Raw genomic sequence first — 20,647 nt, forward strand, 5'->3', positions numbered from 1 at the left:
TCCTTGATATCAGCAGATCTTTGATTGCGTGGGCTACTTGCATCACAGCAGCCCCCACAGTAGATTTGCCCACTCCAAATTGATTCCCAACTGACCGGTAGCTGTCTGGTGTTGCAAGCTTCCACAGGGCTATCGCCACTCGCTTCTCAACTGTGAGGGCTGCTCTCATCTTGGTATTCATGCGCTTCAGGGCAGGGGAAAGCAAGTCACAAAGTTCCATGAAAGTGCCCTTACGCATGCAAAAGTTTCGCAGCCACTGGGAATCGTCCCAGACCTGCAACACTATGCGGTCCCACCAGTCTGTGCTTGTTTCCCGAGCCCAGAATCGGCGTTCCACAGCATGAACCTGCCCCATTAGCACCATGATGCATGCATTGGCAGGGCCCATGCTTTCAGAGAAATCTGTGTCCATGTCCTGATCACTCACGGGACCGCGCTGACGTCGCCTCCTCGCCCGGTATCACTTTGCCAGGTTCTGGTGCTGCATATACTGCTGGATAATGCATGTGGTGTTTAATGTGCTCCTAATTGCCAAAGTGAGCTGAGCGGCCTCCATGCTTGCCTTGGTATGGCGTCCGCACAGAAAAAAGGAGCGGAACGATTGTCTGCCGTTGCTCTGACGGAGGGAGGGGCGACTGACGACACGGCTTACAGGGTTGGCTTCAGGGAGCTAAAATCAACAAAGGGGGTGCCTGTACATCAAGGAGTATTTCAGGCAGGACTGCACGGAGGGTTCCAATAAGAAATGGTGCACCTAAGTTATCGTTGTTATTGGAACAAGGAGGTTAGCCTGGCCTCTGATTGATACATGGCTAGATTTACCTCGCTGCACCTTCTCTGTGAGTGACTGCAGTGTGATCTAGAGGAATGAGTCCCCTAGACAGGGGAGGAGGCAAATGAGTACAAAACAAATCTGGTCTATTTCTTGTTCTGACCCACTCCATCTATCTTTTACATCTTTGGCTGGCAGCAGACGGTGCAGAAGGACTGCATGCCATCCACATCTCATGGCTGCTCGGCAGAAGATGGTACAGTACGACTGCTAGCCATCTTCGTCTCTTGCCTGCCTGGCAGAAGATGGTACAATACGACTGTTAGCAATCCTCATCTCTTGCCTGCCTGGCAGAAGATGGTACAGTACGACTGCTAGCAGTCCGTATCGCCTGCCCGCTCACCATAAGACGGTTCAATAGGACTGACTGCAGGACTAAAGAGAATGACCTGGTCAAGTCACTCCAAATTTAGTCCCTGCGCCCATGTCTGCCCAGGCGCTCCCAGCCGACGTGGCCAGGAGCACCTCGGACACGACGATGACGGCTACCAGTTGTACTGTACCGTCTGCTGCCACAAGGCAAGGGGTTGCTGCTACTGTGCAGCAAAGCCGTACCGCGTCTGCCAGCACCCAGGAGACATAGGGTGACGGTTACCTGAGCGGGCTCCATGCTTGCCGTGGTATGGCGTCTGCACAGGTAACTCAGGAAAAAAGGCGTGAAATGATTGTCTGCCCTTGCTTTCATGGAGGGAGGGAGGGAACGGGGGCCTGACGATACGTACCCAGAACCACCCGCGACAATGTTTTAGCCCCATCAGGCATTGGGATCTCAACCCAGAATTCCAGTGGGCAGCGGAGACTGCGGGAACTGTGGGATAGCTACCCACAGTGCAACGCTCCGGAAGTCGACTCTAGCCTCAGTACTGTGGAAGCACTCTGCCGAGTTAATGCACTTAATGCACTTAGAGCATTTTCTGTGGGGACACACACACTCGAATATATAAAACCGATTTCTAAAAAACCGACTTCTATACATTCGACCTTATTCCGTAGTGTAGACATACCCTTTGACTCTAACAGGTTTTAGTATGATTTTAGAATCAGCCTTTGATTGCAGTACAGTTCAGTTTATGAAAATCATTTCCATGCTAGAAGTATAACCTGGCTAATTCTCACTTCACCAGTCTGAAAACCCATAAAACAACTCATAAAAACAAAAAAGTGGCCTCTCTCCATTTCTCAGCAAGGATTGAATAGCAGGCTGCTGCAGTGACAGACCATATTAGTAAGATTTCATTATTTGTATAAAACAGAATGCAATTCATTAGCTAGACTATTATGATTGTGGAGGAAAACTAAAACTATACTTTTCAACGTAAATGAACACAGTGCATTTGTAATGGAGTATCCTTACATTTTACTATTATGTTTGTTCTGTCTACATGTAGCTCCAAACTTTTTGCATCCTACAGCAACTGCATGGAGGCAGATTTTTCCCCCAGCAATTTTTAAAGAGATTTCATTAATGGTAAATATTTATGGACAATACAATTAAAATCTTACCTGGTCTGATAGAGAGCAGCATTTATTTGCCATTTTCATCTGCAGAAAAACGGAGATTAAAGAGTAGTCAGAGTGATGACTATATTGATGTTGTCATTTGTCATATTAATTCATTTTCAAGGACATATTTAATACACATTTATATATGTTTCCATACAAAAATACAACATTAAAAGAAAATCAAGGTTGCAAAATGAAAATCAGGAACTGACAAAATTAGGAATGCCTATATAAATTTAGCTCTGCCCCTCATGGGGCTGCGTTATAATACATTCTTTAGATACATATTACCTTCCTCACTTGCACCCCAATTCAACAAAGTGTTTAAGCACTTTGAAGTTAAGAATGTGCTTAATTGTTTTGCCTCTGTGCACAATTTGGAATGGGACAGAGATGAAGGCAGTTGTTCAATATTTCTCTTTAGGTCATTGTTCAATGTGAAGCTGCTCATCTCTCTTGCTGCACAATATTTAACTGACTGCACCAAATATGGAGTTCTGTTGATTTAGACTTTTCTGTCTCCCTGACACTTCTGATAAGTTTCACTCCTTTTAAGTGAAATATTATTACTACTATACAGCAGAAACAGAACTTAAATACAGAAAGATTAAGTGACTAGTCTTGCACATGTAGACTAGTAGTTGTAGGGACAGAACTTAGTCTCCTGGACCTCAGTTCACTGCCCTAACCATAAGACTCCGATAAACTAATCAACCTATTTCTCCTACAGACTGAGAAGGAAGAAAGATTGTTACTAAAATTTTTATTTTATAGCAGTTGGGATGTGCTCATGGCAAGGTGTACCATAGAATCATAGAACTGGAAGGAACCTTGAGAGGTCATCTAATCCAGTCCCCTGCATTCAAAGGCAGGACTAAGTATTATCTAGACCATTCCTGACCCAGGTGTTTGTCCAACCTGCTCTTAAAAATCCCCAATGATGGAGGTTCCATAACCGCCCTAGGCAATGTATTCCAGTGGTTAACCACTCTGACAATTAGAAAGTTTTTCCTAATATCCAATCTAAACTGCCCTTGCTGCAATTTAAGCCCATTGCTTCTTGTCCTATCCTCAGAGGTTAAGAAGAACAATTGTTCTCCCTCCTCTTGTAACAACCTTTTATGTACTTGAAAACTGTTATATCTCCTCTCTGTCTTTTCTTCTCCAGACTAAACAAACCCAATTTTTTCCAATGGTCCCTCATAGGTCATGTTTTCTAGACCTTTAATCATTTTTGTTTCTTTTCTCTGGACTTTCTCCAATTTATCCACATCTTTCCTCAAATGTGGCACCCAGAACTGGACACAATACTCCAGCAAATACATCCCAGATGATGTTTGCTTTTTTTGCAACAGCGTTACACTATTGACTCATATTTAGCTTGTGATCCACTATGACCCCCAGATCCCTTTCCGCAGTACTCCTTCCTAGGCAGTCATTTCCCATTTTGTATGTGTGCAACTGATTGCTCCTTCCTATGTGCAGTACTTTGCATTTGTCCTTATTGAATTTCATCCTATTTACTTCAGACCATTTCTCCAGTTTGTCCAGGTCATTTTGAATTTTAATCCTATCTTCCAAAGCACTTGCAACCCCCCGCCCAGCTTAGTATCGTCCGCAAACTTTATAAGTGTATTCTCTATGCCATTTTCTAAATCACTGATGAAGATATTGAACAGAACTAGACCCAATCCCTACGGGACCCCACTCATTATGCCCTTCCAGCATGACTGTGAACCACTGATAATTACTCTCTGGGAAGGATTTTCCAACCAGTTATGCACTCATCTTATAGTAGCTCCATCTAGGTTGCATTTCCCTAGTTTGTTTATGAGAAGGTCATGTAAGACAGTATCGAAAGACTTACTTAAGTCAAGATATACAACATCTGCTACTTTCCCCCTATCCACAAGGCTTGATACACTGTCAAAGAAAGCTATCAGGTTGGTCTGACGTGATTGTTCTTGACAAATCCATGCTGACTGTTATTTATCACCTTATTATCTTCTAGGTGTTTGCAAAATAATTGCTTAATTATTTGCTTCATTATCTTTCTGGGTACACAAGTTAAGCTGACTGGTCTGTAATTCCCCACGGTTGTCCTTATTTCCCTTTTTATAGATAGGCACCATTTTTGCCCTTTTCCAGTCTTCTGGAATGTCTCCCATCTTCCATGACTTTTCAAAGATAATTGCTAATGGCTCAGATATCTCCTCTGTTAGCTCCTTGAGTATTCTAGGATGTATTTTATCAGGCCTTGGTGACATCTAACTTGTCTAAGTATTTTTGACTTGTTCTTTCCCTATTTTAGACTCTGATCCTACCTCATTTTCACTGGCATTCACTATGTTAGACATCCAATCGCCACCAACCTTCTTGGTGAAAACCGAAACAAAGACGTCATTAAGCACCTCTGCCATTTCCACATTTTCTGTTATTATCTCCCCCCCCCTCCCCCATTGAGTAATAGACCTACTCTGTCCTTGGTCTTCCTCTTGCTTCTAATGTATTTGTAGAATACATTAGATCAGATCAGTACTATGGACAACAGCCTCATTCACGACACACCATACAATTAGTACAATGAATAAGGAAGGATTCTTTGGACCCTAGACCTGTTCACCACCCAGAGAGTGAAGTGACACAGGGAACCTGGAGAAAACAAATAAGTGATCATATAATTACTGTATTGTAATGCAGTACACACTGGGGGAAGGTCATGGGTTGCGCATGCAACCTTATCTTTGTCACTTCCTGACTTCTGACTTTGCAACCTCAATTTTTAATGTAGTTTTTTCTATATGAAATTCATGTTTATAAAAAAAAATGAAGCAGCAAAAAAATTCCATCATGTGGTACAGGGATGTACACATTTTTATTCAGCGGGGGCACTACTTAAAATATAATAAAATAATAGCTGCTGAATATCACTTTAATGAGTAGTATGACTAAATTTGTCCACTTTAATAAAATGAGATAAATGAGCTTCTGTTCTAACTAAATGTTCCCTTTATGTATAAAGCAATCCTTCAACTTTTTGGCGGTAATGGGGGCACGGGTGGGGAAGCCTCTAGTTGTCTACTCTCATGTGCTACTACTTGCTAGACAGCCACAGAACGCTGTGTAATGCATAAGGTGCAATCCATGAGGCAGAAACCTTTGCCTTATTCCATGTGCAATTTTTATGGGTTATAGAAGTAGTCAGGATTTTTTCAAGGACCTGACTTAATCCACATTCACCCCACCTAGTGTGGGTAGGAAAGCAAGATTCCTTGGCTCCTGTCTCCGATCATATGCAGTTTCACAGATCATATTCCATAATTCTCTGTCTAGTGCACCTGAAATTTCACTGTGCTTTGCTTGGGACACTTGTGCACATATTGGAAACATGAGATGTTATCTACTCAATGGGAGTTTCACCTTAGTCTATATACACATACATATTAATTTACAGTGGAATTTTGGGTTATATAATGTTATCACTTATCAGCCAATATACAGGCATAAAGGACAATTTTTAAACTCGTATAATTCATCCAACTCAAATCCAGTGTTCACTGATCAGATGAATGATACATCCATAATATAGGAATTATGTCCCTATTCTGAGGCCAAATTTTAAATTTATTTAATCTTCTATTGAGGCTTTAGTGCTGTATAATAAAAAGGTACAGAAACAATGGTTTTCAAAGCAATTTTTTTATTTAATTTTAAAAAAGAGAACATACTAATTTTAGGTAAAAGATGTACATTTTTGAGAAAAGTGTAAGTACTTTGAAATGGGCCTCTATAGTAGAAACACACAGGCAACCTTAACTATAGGTGTTGCCAGGTGTGCTGCCTATAATACCCTTCTCCTGATGCTCTGTTTAGGATAATAGAAATTAAGAGCTGTGAGAAGAGTTAACAAAAATCACAAGTGATTTAATAGATGGCTAACTGTATACTATGGAGAGAATGCAGGGAACTGGACCAGTCCTACGAGGTCCCTTCCAGTCCTACGAGCCTATGATTAATTCTGGGCTATTTTACAGAACTCCCTCCCAAAAACTGTCCAGTTAAACAGTGTTGTCAACTCAGCCTACCGGAGACACTTTGACTATACACATTGAGAGAGAAGTAGATGCAGGTCAGGTTCCTTTCTATGCTGCTAGCTCAGCATAGTCTCAGTTCCCCTGCCTGTGGGCTCCTGTTCCTTCTCTCCCCTTAGAGGCTACAGGTTGTGTTGGGAAGCAGAGTACTGTAAAGAGACCAGAGAAGTGCATCTTTCTCCTCCGCTTCCTTTTTCTTCCAAACATAAATATTCAGGGTGTGGGCAAAAGGGAAGGGGAGGTAGCACAGAGTGCTGCACTGGTGGAAAGGATAATAGGAAAAGCAAAAGAACTTGGGGAATGGGATGCGGAGAGGACTTCTTCAAGAAAACTGCAGCATGTGTTCTGTTTGTAAATATAATAGTTACTATCAGGCTTTTCGCATGAAGCTCATTTTGGATTATGCAGTATTTAGTAGTGCTGAAAGAGTCAATGCGTTCTCCTCCTCCATATCCTGTTCTTCTCCACCATGACCCTTTAGTTCCTCTTTCATGCCCCTCCTCTCCATCTTTCTCCTCAGAAGTAACTGTCTGCACAGTAGCATCATAACAATTCAGACATGCTCTTGGTAGACACACTGACATTTCCAGGTACCCTCCTGTGGCTGGTCAACAGCTGACTTCCTCTGTATTCAAAGATAACATGACTACCCCAGGTCCCCTGACAGCCTGACTTTGCTGAAAATGTTTCTGTGAATTAGGTCACTGCTTTGCAATGAGCAGAATTTCCTGATTGTGATGAAAGACCTATGCTGGCATGGCCGATATTAATATTGTCCCCTGGCATCAGTATGGCATCTAAATAGATCCTTTTTGGTTGAACTCTCACTCCACTGTATGTACGGATGGTAAAGTATATTCCAAATAGAGCAATGCTTAATTTACAGGCTTGTTGAGATGTTCCCCAGACTGCACGTCTGACCCAGCCTGTTAAGGGAATTTGATCATATCCTTCCCAACGAGGAATGGGAATGTACATGCACATAAGATGTACTATTGTGTTACTCTGGTGATCAGTAACAGAAAATTGGTGGAGATATGAAATATTGTGGGATATAGCAGGGGTGGCCACCATGGCTCACAAACCACATGCAGCTCTTTTACAGTTAAAGGGCAGCTCCCGGAGCCCACCATGCCCCCCCTTCTCTGCCTAACAGATTGGTGGGGTTTCTGGGGTTTTGGGATTGGGGTTTCTGCCCTCTGGCAGGGTCGTGTGGTTCAGGGCTTCAGGTGCCTCTCATGGGGCAGAAGCCTCAAGGCCTACCACAGGGCAAAAACCCTGAGCCCTGGCAGTTGTGCCCCATTGGGCTGAAGCTGTGAGCCCCGACATTACAAACTTTACTTTTAAATGTATAGCAATATCTTAATTCTGATACAAGCACCTTTTTACTGGTACAACTGTGACCACACTAAAGGATTGTAATGCTTTAGCTACATCAGTTTCTAAACTCATTATAGCAGTAGAAAAACTGCATATAGACCAGCCCTAAATTACACTGATTTAGTTACAAAGTTTCCCTTCACATACTTCCAAAACAAGTGATGCAAACTTCTGAAACCAGATTTCAAGCATACTTTAACTGCAAGAATTTAAAAAGAATACATTTAGGCCTTATCCAAAACTCAATGAAGTCAATGAAAAGACTCTTCCGATTGGGCCCTACACAAATTTTGAAAGTAATAAAGTCACCCTGAGGTTCTGTTGTTCTCTATTATATAATAAGATTGTATTTTCTTGGAGATTTCAAGGTAAAGTGTTATGCTATTACAATTTTGTTTCTTCCCCCTCACTCTTTTGTTTTACATATTATACCTTATATACAAATTATTATACTATGTTTGGGAAATTGAAAATAATTTAAATATAGCAAATGCAGGAAAATATGCAGAAAGTAACGTACATTTTGAAGTGTCAAATCACTGATGTTAGTTGATAATGCTCTCAGCCAGTCAGCACACTCCTGCGCTGTATAAAACTGAAGTATCCCAGTGCTAACTCCATCAAGTGCAAGCACTTCAAATGCATTAGATCTGTAGTAAAAAGAAATATATATAACAAAGTTTTCATAAACTATCCAATAGTTCTCAATCTTCATCTGATTTTTAGAACTTTTTACAAGTTTCATTTTTCAAATTTACAAACAGAGAGAAAAGCAACAGAAAAGGGGAATAATAACCTACAGTATCAGGAAACACAGACACAGTAAATGGTTTATCTTTATCAAAGTTTGTAAGTTTTGATTAATTATTCACTTACTGTTGTATAATTTATATGTATATAATCAATAAACTTAAGATATTTTATTAAGGATGCATCAGTTAAATCTAAGTAAACAATTGTGCAACCTCTTGCCACCAAAATAAATGTTTGATACTCTAAAAACTTACAACATGAGTCACAAAGCAAATATCTTCATCTATTTTTAACTTCTTGAAGTGCTGTAGGTTTAAAAAAATTACAAGCAATCATTCTTTAGAGCTCATTTAATGTGTATGAAAATCCAAATACTTTATACTTCTTCAAAGGGGCTCAATATGAGCACCCAAAAACTGAGGCCACCACTAAAAACGTAGACCAGACTAAATATGTTACATTCTTCTCTAACTATAAAACTGTGTTCACAAACAAAGTAGCTATTTGGCTGATAAAGATTGTGTGTCACTGCTTTACACTCAGTAGATACTGTGACATTACCAAGACTTATAAGAACTTTACACACCCACTTTAAATCACTCTACAAAAGCTCATGTCACTCATCTCTGACTCAAACTAAAGACAAAACCCTCTATGTAACGCAGAAGTCTCCACTTCAACAGATGAGTCAACTTACGGATTTTTTCCTACTTTGGCATGGCAAAGTATTCTTGACCAGAAAGGAACAATCACTGAATACATCACACGTAAATGATATAATTGAGGGACCTGTAATTTATGCTGCACAGTAGAAGAGGCTGAAGACCTTCAGATCTTGAAAGATTTGTACTGCATGATTACCACCAAAGAACTCATTGGCTCTGAGAGGCCACATATTCACACATCTCTAATATGTCTATCACTGTAGCATACTAGCAATTCTTCTTTAGGTCTGTCAGGAGGATCAGGTTGAGAGAGTCTAACCTTTTAAGTCTGTGTTTTAGGGAAAGTTGAATTGAATGTGAAAGACCATATTTCTGTTTTGTAGGTGGCACAGGGAAAACAGAGATGTTGCAGATGTGGAGAAAAGTCTTGGAAGAAGGATATATTTGCCCTTTAGTGTTTAATATTTTTAATTTTGATTGCTACAGCTCTCTGTCTGTGTTATTGATCTCAGATACATGCTATCCTTGCCAAAATACCAGAGTCTGCTCTTTCTATTTTGAATCTGTCCCCTTTTCCGGGATTTCAAGTATTTGTAGCCAGAAAAAGAACTCCACAGGATCTTGGCTTTCTCTTCCCTCAGGCAGTCCAATTATCCTTATCTTGTTGTGTCTATTACCACTTTCATTATCTTCATTATTTTCTCGCAGATCATAACTTTATTTTCTAATGACTGCAAGCATTTCTGCACAGTAATGTTTGAGCCCTGCACTGTAGCCACCAGCTGTTCTCTACCCTCAAGCTGCTCCCAAAGGCTATCCACTCTCACTGTGAAATTAATAAGTGATTGCTGCCAGGTATTTTGCATTTCTTCAATGTTAAAAGCTAATGCTTTTGCTAAGTTAGGAATGATTGCAGCTTCCATCTTGCCAACTAATTCCCTTATCTTACACAAAGTAACTGTTGAGCAGTAAAGAATATAGAACATGAAGAGGGAAAAAGGAGCCAAAGGAGAAATCAAGGTGAGTAGGAGGGGAAAAGTGTGTTTTTTGGTCTTCAATTATTTTGCAAAACACTTCAAGAGTCCGTTGAGTATAGTACAATTATTCTGATAAAATTAGATCCACTTAGAGGCAGTGTGGCCTAGTGAACAGAGCACTGGACAGGGATTCAGGAGACGTGGGTACTATTCCTGACTGCCACTGGTCTGCTAGGCCAGTAACTTCACCACACTATGTCTTATTTTCTGCATCTGTAAAATGGAGATAATGATACTTTACCTTCCTTTGTAAAACACTTTGAGATCTACAGATGAAAACTCTATAAAAGTACTGGATAATATTATTAGGTTGGAGATTACAGAAAGAGAAGGCCAGAGAGAACATAATCAGAGGTATGAATATTCATTTACCAGATGAATGTTTCCTAACTGAGCTTGTATTAATTAGATGCAAAATGCTCACTGCAGCTACTTGTCTTCCCCAGATTTAAAGGACCAACAACCATAAAGATATTCTGAGAAAGGCTCAGTTGAACTCAGATTCAGCAGTCACTGGGAAACCAGCTGTTAGGGAAAGGTCTGAATTCCAACCCTTCTGAGGGCCGGGATCTCAGTAGACGGCATCCGAAGGTTTTTAAGGCTTGTGCCTGCTGTGTTTGAAATAGTCATGTCCTTTTGATTTACTCTAATATTATGTTTCCTTAATACAAATCTGAGTGCTTGTCTAACAGCAGCTCCTTCCTCCATTTAAAGTTTCCCACTGCAGAATTACAAATAGACAGACAGACTAGATTAACCTGGGATCCTGTTCAGTGGTCAAGCCAGTTTTCTTTGCTGTGTTTTGGTACCTCCTTTGCTTATACCATTATCTAGAAATTTGGTCCTATTAGTGTATGTAGCTTTTGAGTGAATTTTTATTTCCATCAGTGTGGATTATGACAGGATTAGAATGGGAGTTCCCAGAGAAGTTCAGGGCCTCTGTATTACTTCATCTCTCCATAAATGGAAGTTAAAATCCACTAATTTTTTGGTAATCTGAATTTTGCATCACTTCATAATTCTGGGTAATGACCAAGGATGCTTGTTTGTCATGGCTAATGCCGGATATGTCATGACTGCGTCAAAACATGACTAGGATTTTATAGAAAAGTCATTGGTCACATTAGTGCAAGCAAAATACATTTTATTTTAAACTAAAATTGTTTTAAATCATTTAATAATACTAGCTAATAGTTTAAAACCACTCAAAGATGCAGGTCACTTCCTATACTCTGTATTTCAGTACTCTGAACATGTAAAAAGTCATAGAAAAAGTTCACTAAGTAACAGATTGGCTTGGGTAAATATTTCATAGGTGAAGTCTTTTTTTATTATTTGTTTTGTTACTAAAGTCAGGGTATAATATACAGCCATGGTACTGTGGCCTGGAACACATACTAAATCTTCAGCTGTCAGAGTAAGGAAAATTAGTCTCAGCACCCAAAGGAGTGGGAACCTGATGGGGGTCTATTTATGGTCTTCAAGTATGGGTGAGATTATCGAAAATGGCTTATTCAGAAGAATTCCAAATACAACCAGTAAGTCAACTGAAATAGAGCAGTCCGGGCAACCCTACAAAAATGCAGTGTGTGAGACATGACCCTTTTTTCATCAGTATTGTTTTTAAAGTTAAAGATTGACTCAGCAGTTGAATTCACTCATTTTGTATGTTCTTCCTCCTTGTCCTCACTATTTCAAATTGCCACATGTAAACATCATACAGAGGATACAATTAAAGTATCTTCCTTTGTACTGGGAGCAATGATGTTACCAGCATGAGTACCTATTCCCTTCACTTATAATGGGGGTATATCATTAGTAATATTTTACTTGCTGGTTAAAAGGCAAAAGGTAGCTTTCTAATTATGTCCACTATACGAGAAGTTTTCTATAATCTACTGAACAATCATCTGATAAATAAGATGAATTGTCATTTTTTAAGTGAGTGATGTGGGGCAGTATTTTTTGTCAGGTACATAAAAGAGTAAAGGCATATAAAAGATGGAAATGCTTTCAGAACATATGTGCCTGTTGCTCACTTTGGATAGTGTATTTCTGATGAATGTTTGACATTAATCCTCAATCCTTTTACAATCAAATTGTTCAATTAAATCTAAGTGTGGTAAGTGTTGGGTGTCTACAGGCTGAATAAAGTGTAAATATCGAGAGAGATTACATAGAAAAAATATCAAAGTAATACATAGTCCCAGTGTGGTTCTCCCTGAGAACAGGAGCTACCTGAAAATGCAAACACTGAAAGATGTCATATTTAGTATATCACATTGCTACTGCACTCTGTAGGATGCAGCTATGTCTACCAGAAGTGAGCTTTGTGGGTGGCATGTGAATACAGTGTGTTTATTTCTCTGTGTGTTCTGTAATAACAATATAATGTACTTGGCTATAACTATCAGTTATACAAATTAGCACCCCAATCCTGCAAAGATTTAACTTTAAGCACGTGGGTAGTCCCACTGAACTCAGTAGAAATGTTCAGGTATTTAAACGTAAGCATGTGCAGAGAAGCCTTTGCAGAATCAGATCATAAGTCAAAACAAAATTGTCAATACTTGTTTGGAAAGTGTAAGATGATTGCTGAAATTAAATAAAAAAAATTATATACAGAATATCAGCTAGGATTTGGTTTCATTCAGCTTAGTGAATCAGCTTAGTGAATCATGGAGCAGGTCCTCAAAGAATCAATCCTGAAGCACTTGCATGAGAGGAAAGTGATCAGGAACAGCCAGCATGGATTCACCAAGGGAAGGTCATGCCTGACTAATCTAATCGCCTTTTATGATGAGATTACTGTTCTGTGGATGAAGGGAAAGCAGTGGATGTATTGTTTCTTGACTTTAGCAAAGCTTTTGACACGGTCTCCCACAGTATTCTTGTCAGCAAGTTAAGGAAGTATGGGCTGGATGAATGCACTATAAGGTGGGTAGAAAGCTGGCTAGATTGTCGGGCTCAACGGGTAGTGATCAATGGCTCCATGTCTAGTTGGCAGCCAGTATCAAGTGGAGTGCCCCAAGGGTCGGTCCTGGGGCCGGTTTTGTTCAATATCTTCATAAATGATCTGGAAGATGGTGTGGATTGCACTCTCAGCAAATTTGTGGATGATACTAAACTGGGAAGAGTGGTAGATACGCTGGAGGGGAGGGATAGGATACAGAAGGACCTAGACAAATTGGAGGATTGGGCCAAAAGAAATCTGATGAGGTTCAATAAGGATAAGTGCAGGGTCCTGCACTTAGAATGGAAGAATCCAATGCACCGCTACAGACTAGGGACCGAATGGCTAGGCAGCAGTTCTGCGGAAAAGGACCTAGGGGTGACAGTGGACGAGAAGCTGGATATGAGTCAGCAGTGTGCCCTTGTTGCCAAGAAGGCCAATGGCATTTTGGGATGTATAAGTAGGGGCATAGCGAGCAGATCGAGGGACGTGATCGTTCCCCTCTATTCGACATTGGTGAGGCCTCATCTGGAGTACTGTGTCCAGTTTTGGGCCCCACACTTCAAGAAGGATGTGGATAAATTGGAGAGAGTCCAGCGAAGGGCAACAAAAATGATTAGGGGTCTAGAACACATGACTTATGAGGAGAGGCTGAGGGAGCTGGGATTGTTTAGCCTGCAGAAGAGAAGAATGAGGGGGGATTTGATAGCTGCTTTCAACTACCTGAAAGGGGGTTCCAAAGAGGATGGCTCTAGACTGTTCTCAATGGTAGCAGATGACAGAACGAGGAGTAATGGTCTCAAGTTGCAGTGGGGGAGGTTTAGATTGGATATTAGGAAAAACTTTTTCACTAAGAGGGTGGTGAAACACTGGAATGCGTTACCTAGGGAGGTGGTAGAATCTCCTTCCTTAGAGGTTTTTAAGGTCAGGCTTGACAAAGCCCTGGCTGGGATGATTTAACTGGGAATTGGTCCTGCTTCAAGCAGGGGGTTGGACTAGATGACCTTCTGGGGTCCCTTCCAACCCTGATATTCTATGATTCTATGATTCTATGAATTGGCAAAATAGATGTCAGTACAGTTAAATAATCATTAATTTTATAAAATCAATGCATTTATTTATAGTTTATTCTGAATCATTAGGATGATTGGCATCCCATGCTATTTCTTAATAGCTTCTTAAGCACAATGGTAATGTGTGGGAGAGGTAAAAGCCTTCGGTAATAAACCATCCTGCTCCATTCTATTTAAGTCTTTGTAGGCACACTGCATTTATCTTAATGATGGCTTTACGGCTGACTTGGTAGGTCAACTTCTTCAGTCTCAAGGTATAAAACGTGTGTGTCTCTAGATATTCCCTGACCCATAAAATGGCTCGTAAAATCTAGATTTAGATAATAGCTACCAGCCTGCCCTGTCAGTTTGGTGCCAGTTCAGGTACAATTTCATCTCCTGCCCTGTAGGCATTTTGGCAGCAGGACACTCTACAACCTGTGAAAAATGTACTGCATTAATCTCTGTCACTGCCACAGTAAGCCCCATGTACTTTGTGGTTAAATTATGGCAGATGATTACTGGTTAAAGACTTTCAGTTCTCCATATAACGTGCATGAGTAACTCCCATTACTACTGATAGGACTTAAACATGTGTGTCTGGGAAAAACAGACCTCTATGTTTGACAATGCGTGACAGATTTACTGCATCCCTCTCCATAGTTCTGCTTTGAAGTTTCCAAACTCAAGGGTTTTTGAAGGGACATTATGACAATGCTGGCATAGATTGTCTACACAGTTTATTATTATTGTGCTAAAGCACAGTTATTTTTAACATAATATGAAGCAGAGAGATTTTCTTTTCTATGATAAACTTCTGAAAACAAGACATATTAATGAACAAACTGACCAACTATAATGCCCAGAATGTGATTCATAAAGTTTTCTTTTTTGTGAAGGAGAGATTTAAAATCTAAAACATTCAGTTTCTTCCAGATTCACTCTTTATATTTTAATGACTGATTTACAGTAATTGCACTAGGAAGCAAGCAGGTCTGCCAGGGCCTCAAATCCTTTTTAGTCCTCTCCTTCAGGAGGTCACTGATCCTGATGCATTCCCTGAGGATGGTGGGAAGGAGTAGGTCTGCTGACCAGGGCCTCTTCAGGATGATCCTGCCAAAACATTGCTGTCCTTGGTGCACTCCTAAATGATGATGGTGGTAGGAATGTGTAGATCCAGATACGAGCTGGTTGAATCATTTGTTGAAAATATTTTAACTGCAAATTTAATCCTTTTCTTGGTTTGTAAGTGAACCTTGTTTACAACATATTCATTGTTGCATTCACTGAATAGCATGGAGAAGCAATTTTCAGCTCCTGGGCTGTTCATTTCAACTATTCATTAGTTGTTATTCATGATGTGTGATTCTAGCTATGTTGTTGATACGTAACTGTGGTATCTAAACCTCTTACAGACTTTCTGTACTATAACCTCACAATCTCTTTATTGGAGAGTTAGCATAGGCATGCAAAGTCCCTGGAATAATTACATTTAACAAAAGCTTTTTGTTACTGGAAGAGGGCATAGAAGAGGGTACAGCTGAAGCTCCTCTCCTGCTGTTGGTGCAGCTTTGCTTTCCACCTATGGCAGTTTTTTTCAGAGATACCTCTTGAGACTGTGGTGCAGCCTCACGGTGGAGACGCTCTCTGTGGATGTGTCAAGAAACTCCTACTCATGCTGCCAGGCAGCACAGTAACTTTGATGTGCTATTTATCTTCCTAACACCCCGGTGACATAGGAAATTATTATTACCATCTCCATTTTATAGATGGGGACCTGAAGCAGAGAGACACTAAGGCTCAGATCCTCAAAGGTATTTAGGTGCTAACTCCTACTGATGTCAATGAAAGCTAAGAGCTGAACTCCCTGTCAGAATCTGCGACTAAGTGTCTTGTAAGGCAGCCTGTACTGGAGCAGGGAGCAGCACTTGGGTCTCCCAAGTCCCAGGCTATTGTTCTAACCACTGGACAACCCTTTTTGTGTAAGTGAATAGCCATGCACGCCTCGTGGTTATGGCTCTACTCACTGACTAGATGACTGAAACTTTTAAAACAAGAGAATCGTCAATAGAGAATATTGCACTTTTGATACATGTTGTCAGATGAATCATTCAAGATAAAATTCCTCAGACTTTTAGAATTCACAGACATGTTCATCAATACCTGGCAAGCATTTTCCTGTACACAATGCAGACTCCCAGAAAAAAATGTAAAAAGCCACGACCTTATGCTGTGCCACATCCGCTCTTAATAATCATTTCTGCTGAGAGGAGTACAGAACACTGCCAGTCGATAACAGCTAGACAGGTGACCAGTTCGATTATGCAGACAGCTAGTCTATCAAAAACTGCTTTATTATTCCTACCTCTTTCTCCCGCTGACTCTTATCTGTTTGTTTGTTTGTTTTATCCACCAGCTGCATGTTATCATTATCCTAAGGTTACAAGATCTTTTAGGTAGGGACTAGATGCCTAAAAGAAGTTAGGTGTTGTGACACCGAGAATCACAGCACCTAACTTTTACATGCCCAGAAAATCACTGCAATTCACAAAGCCTGAGTTAGGTGCCAAGGTTCCCGATCCAAAAAATGCGGAGAAATAGGGTTGTGATTCATATAAACCAGCACACTAGGCAGGAAGCCATGTAAGCTTGCCAATAGATAGATGCCTAAGTCTGGGCTGCAAGGAGATACCTATCTCTAGTTGTTATTCTCAGCTGTGAACCCTCTCCTGGAGTTAGGAACCTATGCCATTTTTTTTAAGAAGCCAGGAGGAAGAGATTGTGGTGCCCACCTTATAACTTTTAGCCAAGTGGCTAGAGCAATCCCTGGAATGTGGGAAACCCAGATTCAGTTTCTCCCCACACCCTGCCAGAGGGGGAGAAAGTCACAGTATAAAATGGCGGCATCTTATTCAACAAACCTCTTCTCTGTGTTTATCCTGACTCAGATTAACTTGTTTTTATGAAAAAAGTCATTTTTCAGTCTATTTTGCTTCTGTCAGCACTGCAGAGTCTAATGCAGCTAAGCAAGTTAAAAGGATTCTCTTCATTACTGTACATCATCTTAACAGATTTAAATTAGCTGCAGAGGTTAGGATTCCAAAATGTGTTAGTAGTAAACACTATCTGAGAATAATTGAAATGAAAGATGAGAAATGCACTAGGTGATTTTGTCCCTCTCCCAGTCAGTGCAAGGTATTGCCAGATATATATTGAAATGTATCCTAACACAGTGTTACTGTTTTCTCTGAAGATACTGCATTGGCTGAGTTCCTGCTTTTAGCGGTAGTACTTCTTCACCAAGGCAGGTGGGATCTCCCGTCCTACTCAAGGGTTTTTGGCTGTTTTCCATCCTCCAACCTTCCCATTAGAGTTGGGAAATGAAACATTTGTTTTCAATTACTGACTTTCCGGCCATGACATCCATATGCTAGGATAGGTACAACTCACATTGAATGGTGTTGTGTGATTTGAATTGGCTGCTTATTGATTTCTGGATATTGTTCACGCTATTGTTTATTAACCTATAAAGTATGGAAGAACTTGGCACCCACGTACACCAGAGAGCAACTAGGTCTGAATTTGTTGATCTGCAAATGATTTTCTGTACCCTTTAGGGAATGGTGAATAGTTAAATCAATTTTTCAGTTGATGTGTGGACAGGATAAGCTACAGAATTATTTGGTTTTGTAAGAATTGTACGATATACAATTATGTGAGAAGTGCCTAGAGGATGAGGTATGTGCCTTTCAGGTATGCATATATTAAAATAAGTAAATATTTCTAGCACAGTTTAACAGGGTATTCTGAGTGCCATAAGGAAGATGTATGGCTTCTCACAATCCTATTCAAGCAGCAAGACATCATGGGACTTATCTTTTTCAGGGATCATGTGACTGCAGGCTACAAAATAAGATCTGCTGAGAAGAAGAAGCAGGATATCTAAGATAGCTCCTGCTCCCCAGTAAGAAAGAGACTAGAGAATAGGCTGCACCTATTTCAGGGTCTTTCTACAGAGAGAAAGAGAGAGATTGATCTCTGTCTAATATAAAATGTCCTATCAACTCAGAGGAAAATTCAGGAACAGTGGTGAGGGGAAACTGAGGGAGTCACTGCATCACTATGGGACACAGTGTGACCTTCATGTTGAACTACTGATTTTTGGAGGTTAGGGAGCACTTTGCTTTCTGTTCCTGATAAACAGATTAGATGAAGAGAAGTGAAGCATATTAGATGACACAGTGGCACTGGCAAGTTGCTTTGTATATGAAACCTAACAGTGCCTCAAAGGATTAACAGCCTTTGAAAGCTAGGGGATTTCCCTTCTGCTTGTGCTACAAGAGCAAGACCCAGGAGTAGGAACCATCTGAGTGATATCTACAGGAAAGTAATTTCCCCTTTAACTTCATTAAACAATGAAAGGCCAACACCACCAGGGGTTCTTTATTGCCAACAGAATGTTTAACTAAGTTCCAGTTAACTAAGTTCCACCTCAAGATGGACTAGGCCTTGAAGAAAATGGTTTGAAAATGTTCCTGTTTATTTTCTGAAAGTGTACCGTGTCTTTATCTGCAGTATTCTAAAAGCATTTTTTTTTCAGTTTTCCCAGATGATGTGTTGCACTGGGATACTGATGTCATATTTCCTCAGTCATATTTATCCTAGCAAACAGCACACCCTAAGAAGTCTGAGACAGCAGTACACTGCATTAGAATTTGGTGTATTGCCAGCAAGCAGAACAAAAGGTGAAACAATTCTCCTCCCTCTTAAAAACAAAAACACCATACTGCCTGTGATCAGTTAAGAACAATAATATTGGCATGAAAAATCCTCAGACACTATTAATATTTCAAATCCAAATCAACCAATTGTTTTGCCAGTGTGATAATTTGAAAACACTCTGATATTCATGGGGTGGGAAATACTGTGCATCAACTGGGAATGTTTTCTCAGCTATATGGGTGGTACCATTTACTGACCCCCACCCCCCGATCTTTCCCAAATTCTGTAGCTTTCTTATAATAATATAACACTAACATTGATACGGAGTAACAAAGAGACCACATTGACACCAAGTGATTTAGCTGATACCATTTTTTCTCATCTTTAGGTTGACAGAATACGGCAGTGACACTAATCCGAAAAGTCTACATGTTGATTTGGCTGATGTTATTTTGTTAACGGGTCCTCACTCATGCAGAAATTTAGTGTCCGGTACACTAAATGTAACACATTCCTAATGAATCTCTTTTAAATTAAACTAGATCAGATGTTAAAATATTCAAAGCCAACTCTGGCAAATCAACATATTGAGTTAAATGTTGAGAGAAGTCATTTGGGGACACCAAAGGGGTATTACTAAAAGTAATGGGATAGATAAAGGAAAGCGTAGGATGATTAACAAGGAAAATATCCCAACAGGTGTTTTAGAACTAGAGCTGATTGGATAATGAAAAATCATATTTGCAAAGATATTTGTGAATAAATGGATGATCTTGCTTCAAGAAGAATAGTGGCACAGGTTAGTAATTCAAACATTTATGAATAATGAATATCATTCATTTGTTCCAGTAGCACCTCAGTGTCCCAGCTAGGGATCAATGTCTCTATTGCACTATGCAAACATGCAGTAAAGCCACAGGGCTGGATGCACAAAGGAAGCTGGTGCCTAAGTCCATGTTTTAGGCACCTTAGTCCCAATTTTGGGACCACTGCAATGCACAAAACTCCTGTCAAAGCCCTGTAGGCCTCTTGGCCTTTAAGTTTTCAAGGAGAAAGTTCCCTAGGGCCCTATGTTTCTGCCTCAGAGTATGCTCACTGCCATCTAATTCTACGTATCCAAAACCTGTCTTCCAGCTAAGTTCCAGAGTGATTGACAAACCAGGGGAAGATAGGCCTTTGGTTGCCTAACACATGTGCGGGTACTGGTCTGGCAGACATATTCAGAGGCCACCTACCAAATTGGTTCCCATTCAAAATCTGGCCAGAGGAGGTGATGCCCACCGTATAACTTTTAGCCCAGTGGTTCATAGTAGTCTCCCAAGAGGTGAGAGACCCCCCCGTTCAAGTACTACACTTTAATTATATATATTTTTTAAAAGAGTAATTAACAATCAAAGAGGAAGGTGCCATCCGGTGACACAAATGAGCATTGAAAGGATCAGCTTTCCTGTTAAAACTAAGCAAGGTGAATACTAAGGTATTTATGATTTGGAAGAGAACCAAGATGAGACTTTTAATCCAATCCCAGTAAAAGTATACTAGAATCTAGCTTGGCAGACAGAATAAACAGACATGGTGCAATAATAATAAGACCTAATGCTCTTACAGCACTTCTTATCTGTAACTCTCAGACTGCTCTACAAAGGAGGTAAGTGTAAT

At 40.3% G+C, this 20,647-nt stretch overlaps 1 protein-coding gene across 1 annotated transcript in view; it reads right to left on the bottom strand.

Annotated features, from left to right (window-relative positions):
* Positions 1-20,647, bottom strand: part of SNTG2 (syntrophin gamma 2) — a 529,846-nt gene that overhangs the window by 117,250 nt on the left and 391,949 nt on the right. Inside the window, exons 10-11 of the mRNA XM_073336143.1 lie at positions 8,327-8,456; positions 2,336-2,374 (exon numbers count right to left, since the gene is read on the bottom strand). Coding sequence (XP_073192244.1) covers positions 2,336-2,374; positions 8,327-8,456 — 169 coding nt within the window. The remainder of the gene's footprint in view (positions 1-2,335; positions 2,375-8,326; positions 8,457-20,647) is intronic.

The sequence above is a fragment of the Lepidochelys kempii genome, chromosome 3 (assembly GCF_965140265.1).
Source record: "Lepidochelys kempii isolate rLepKem1 chromosome 3, rLepKem1.hap2, whole genome shotgun sequence".
Taxonomy (NCBI): Eukaryota; Metazoa; Chordata; order Testudines; family Cheloniidae; genus Lepidochelys; species Lepidochelys kempii.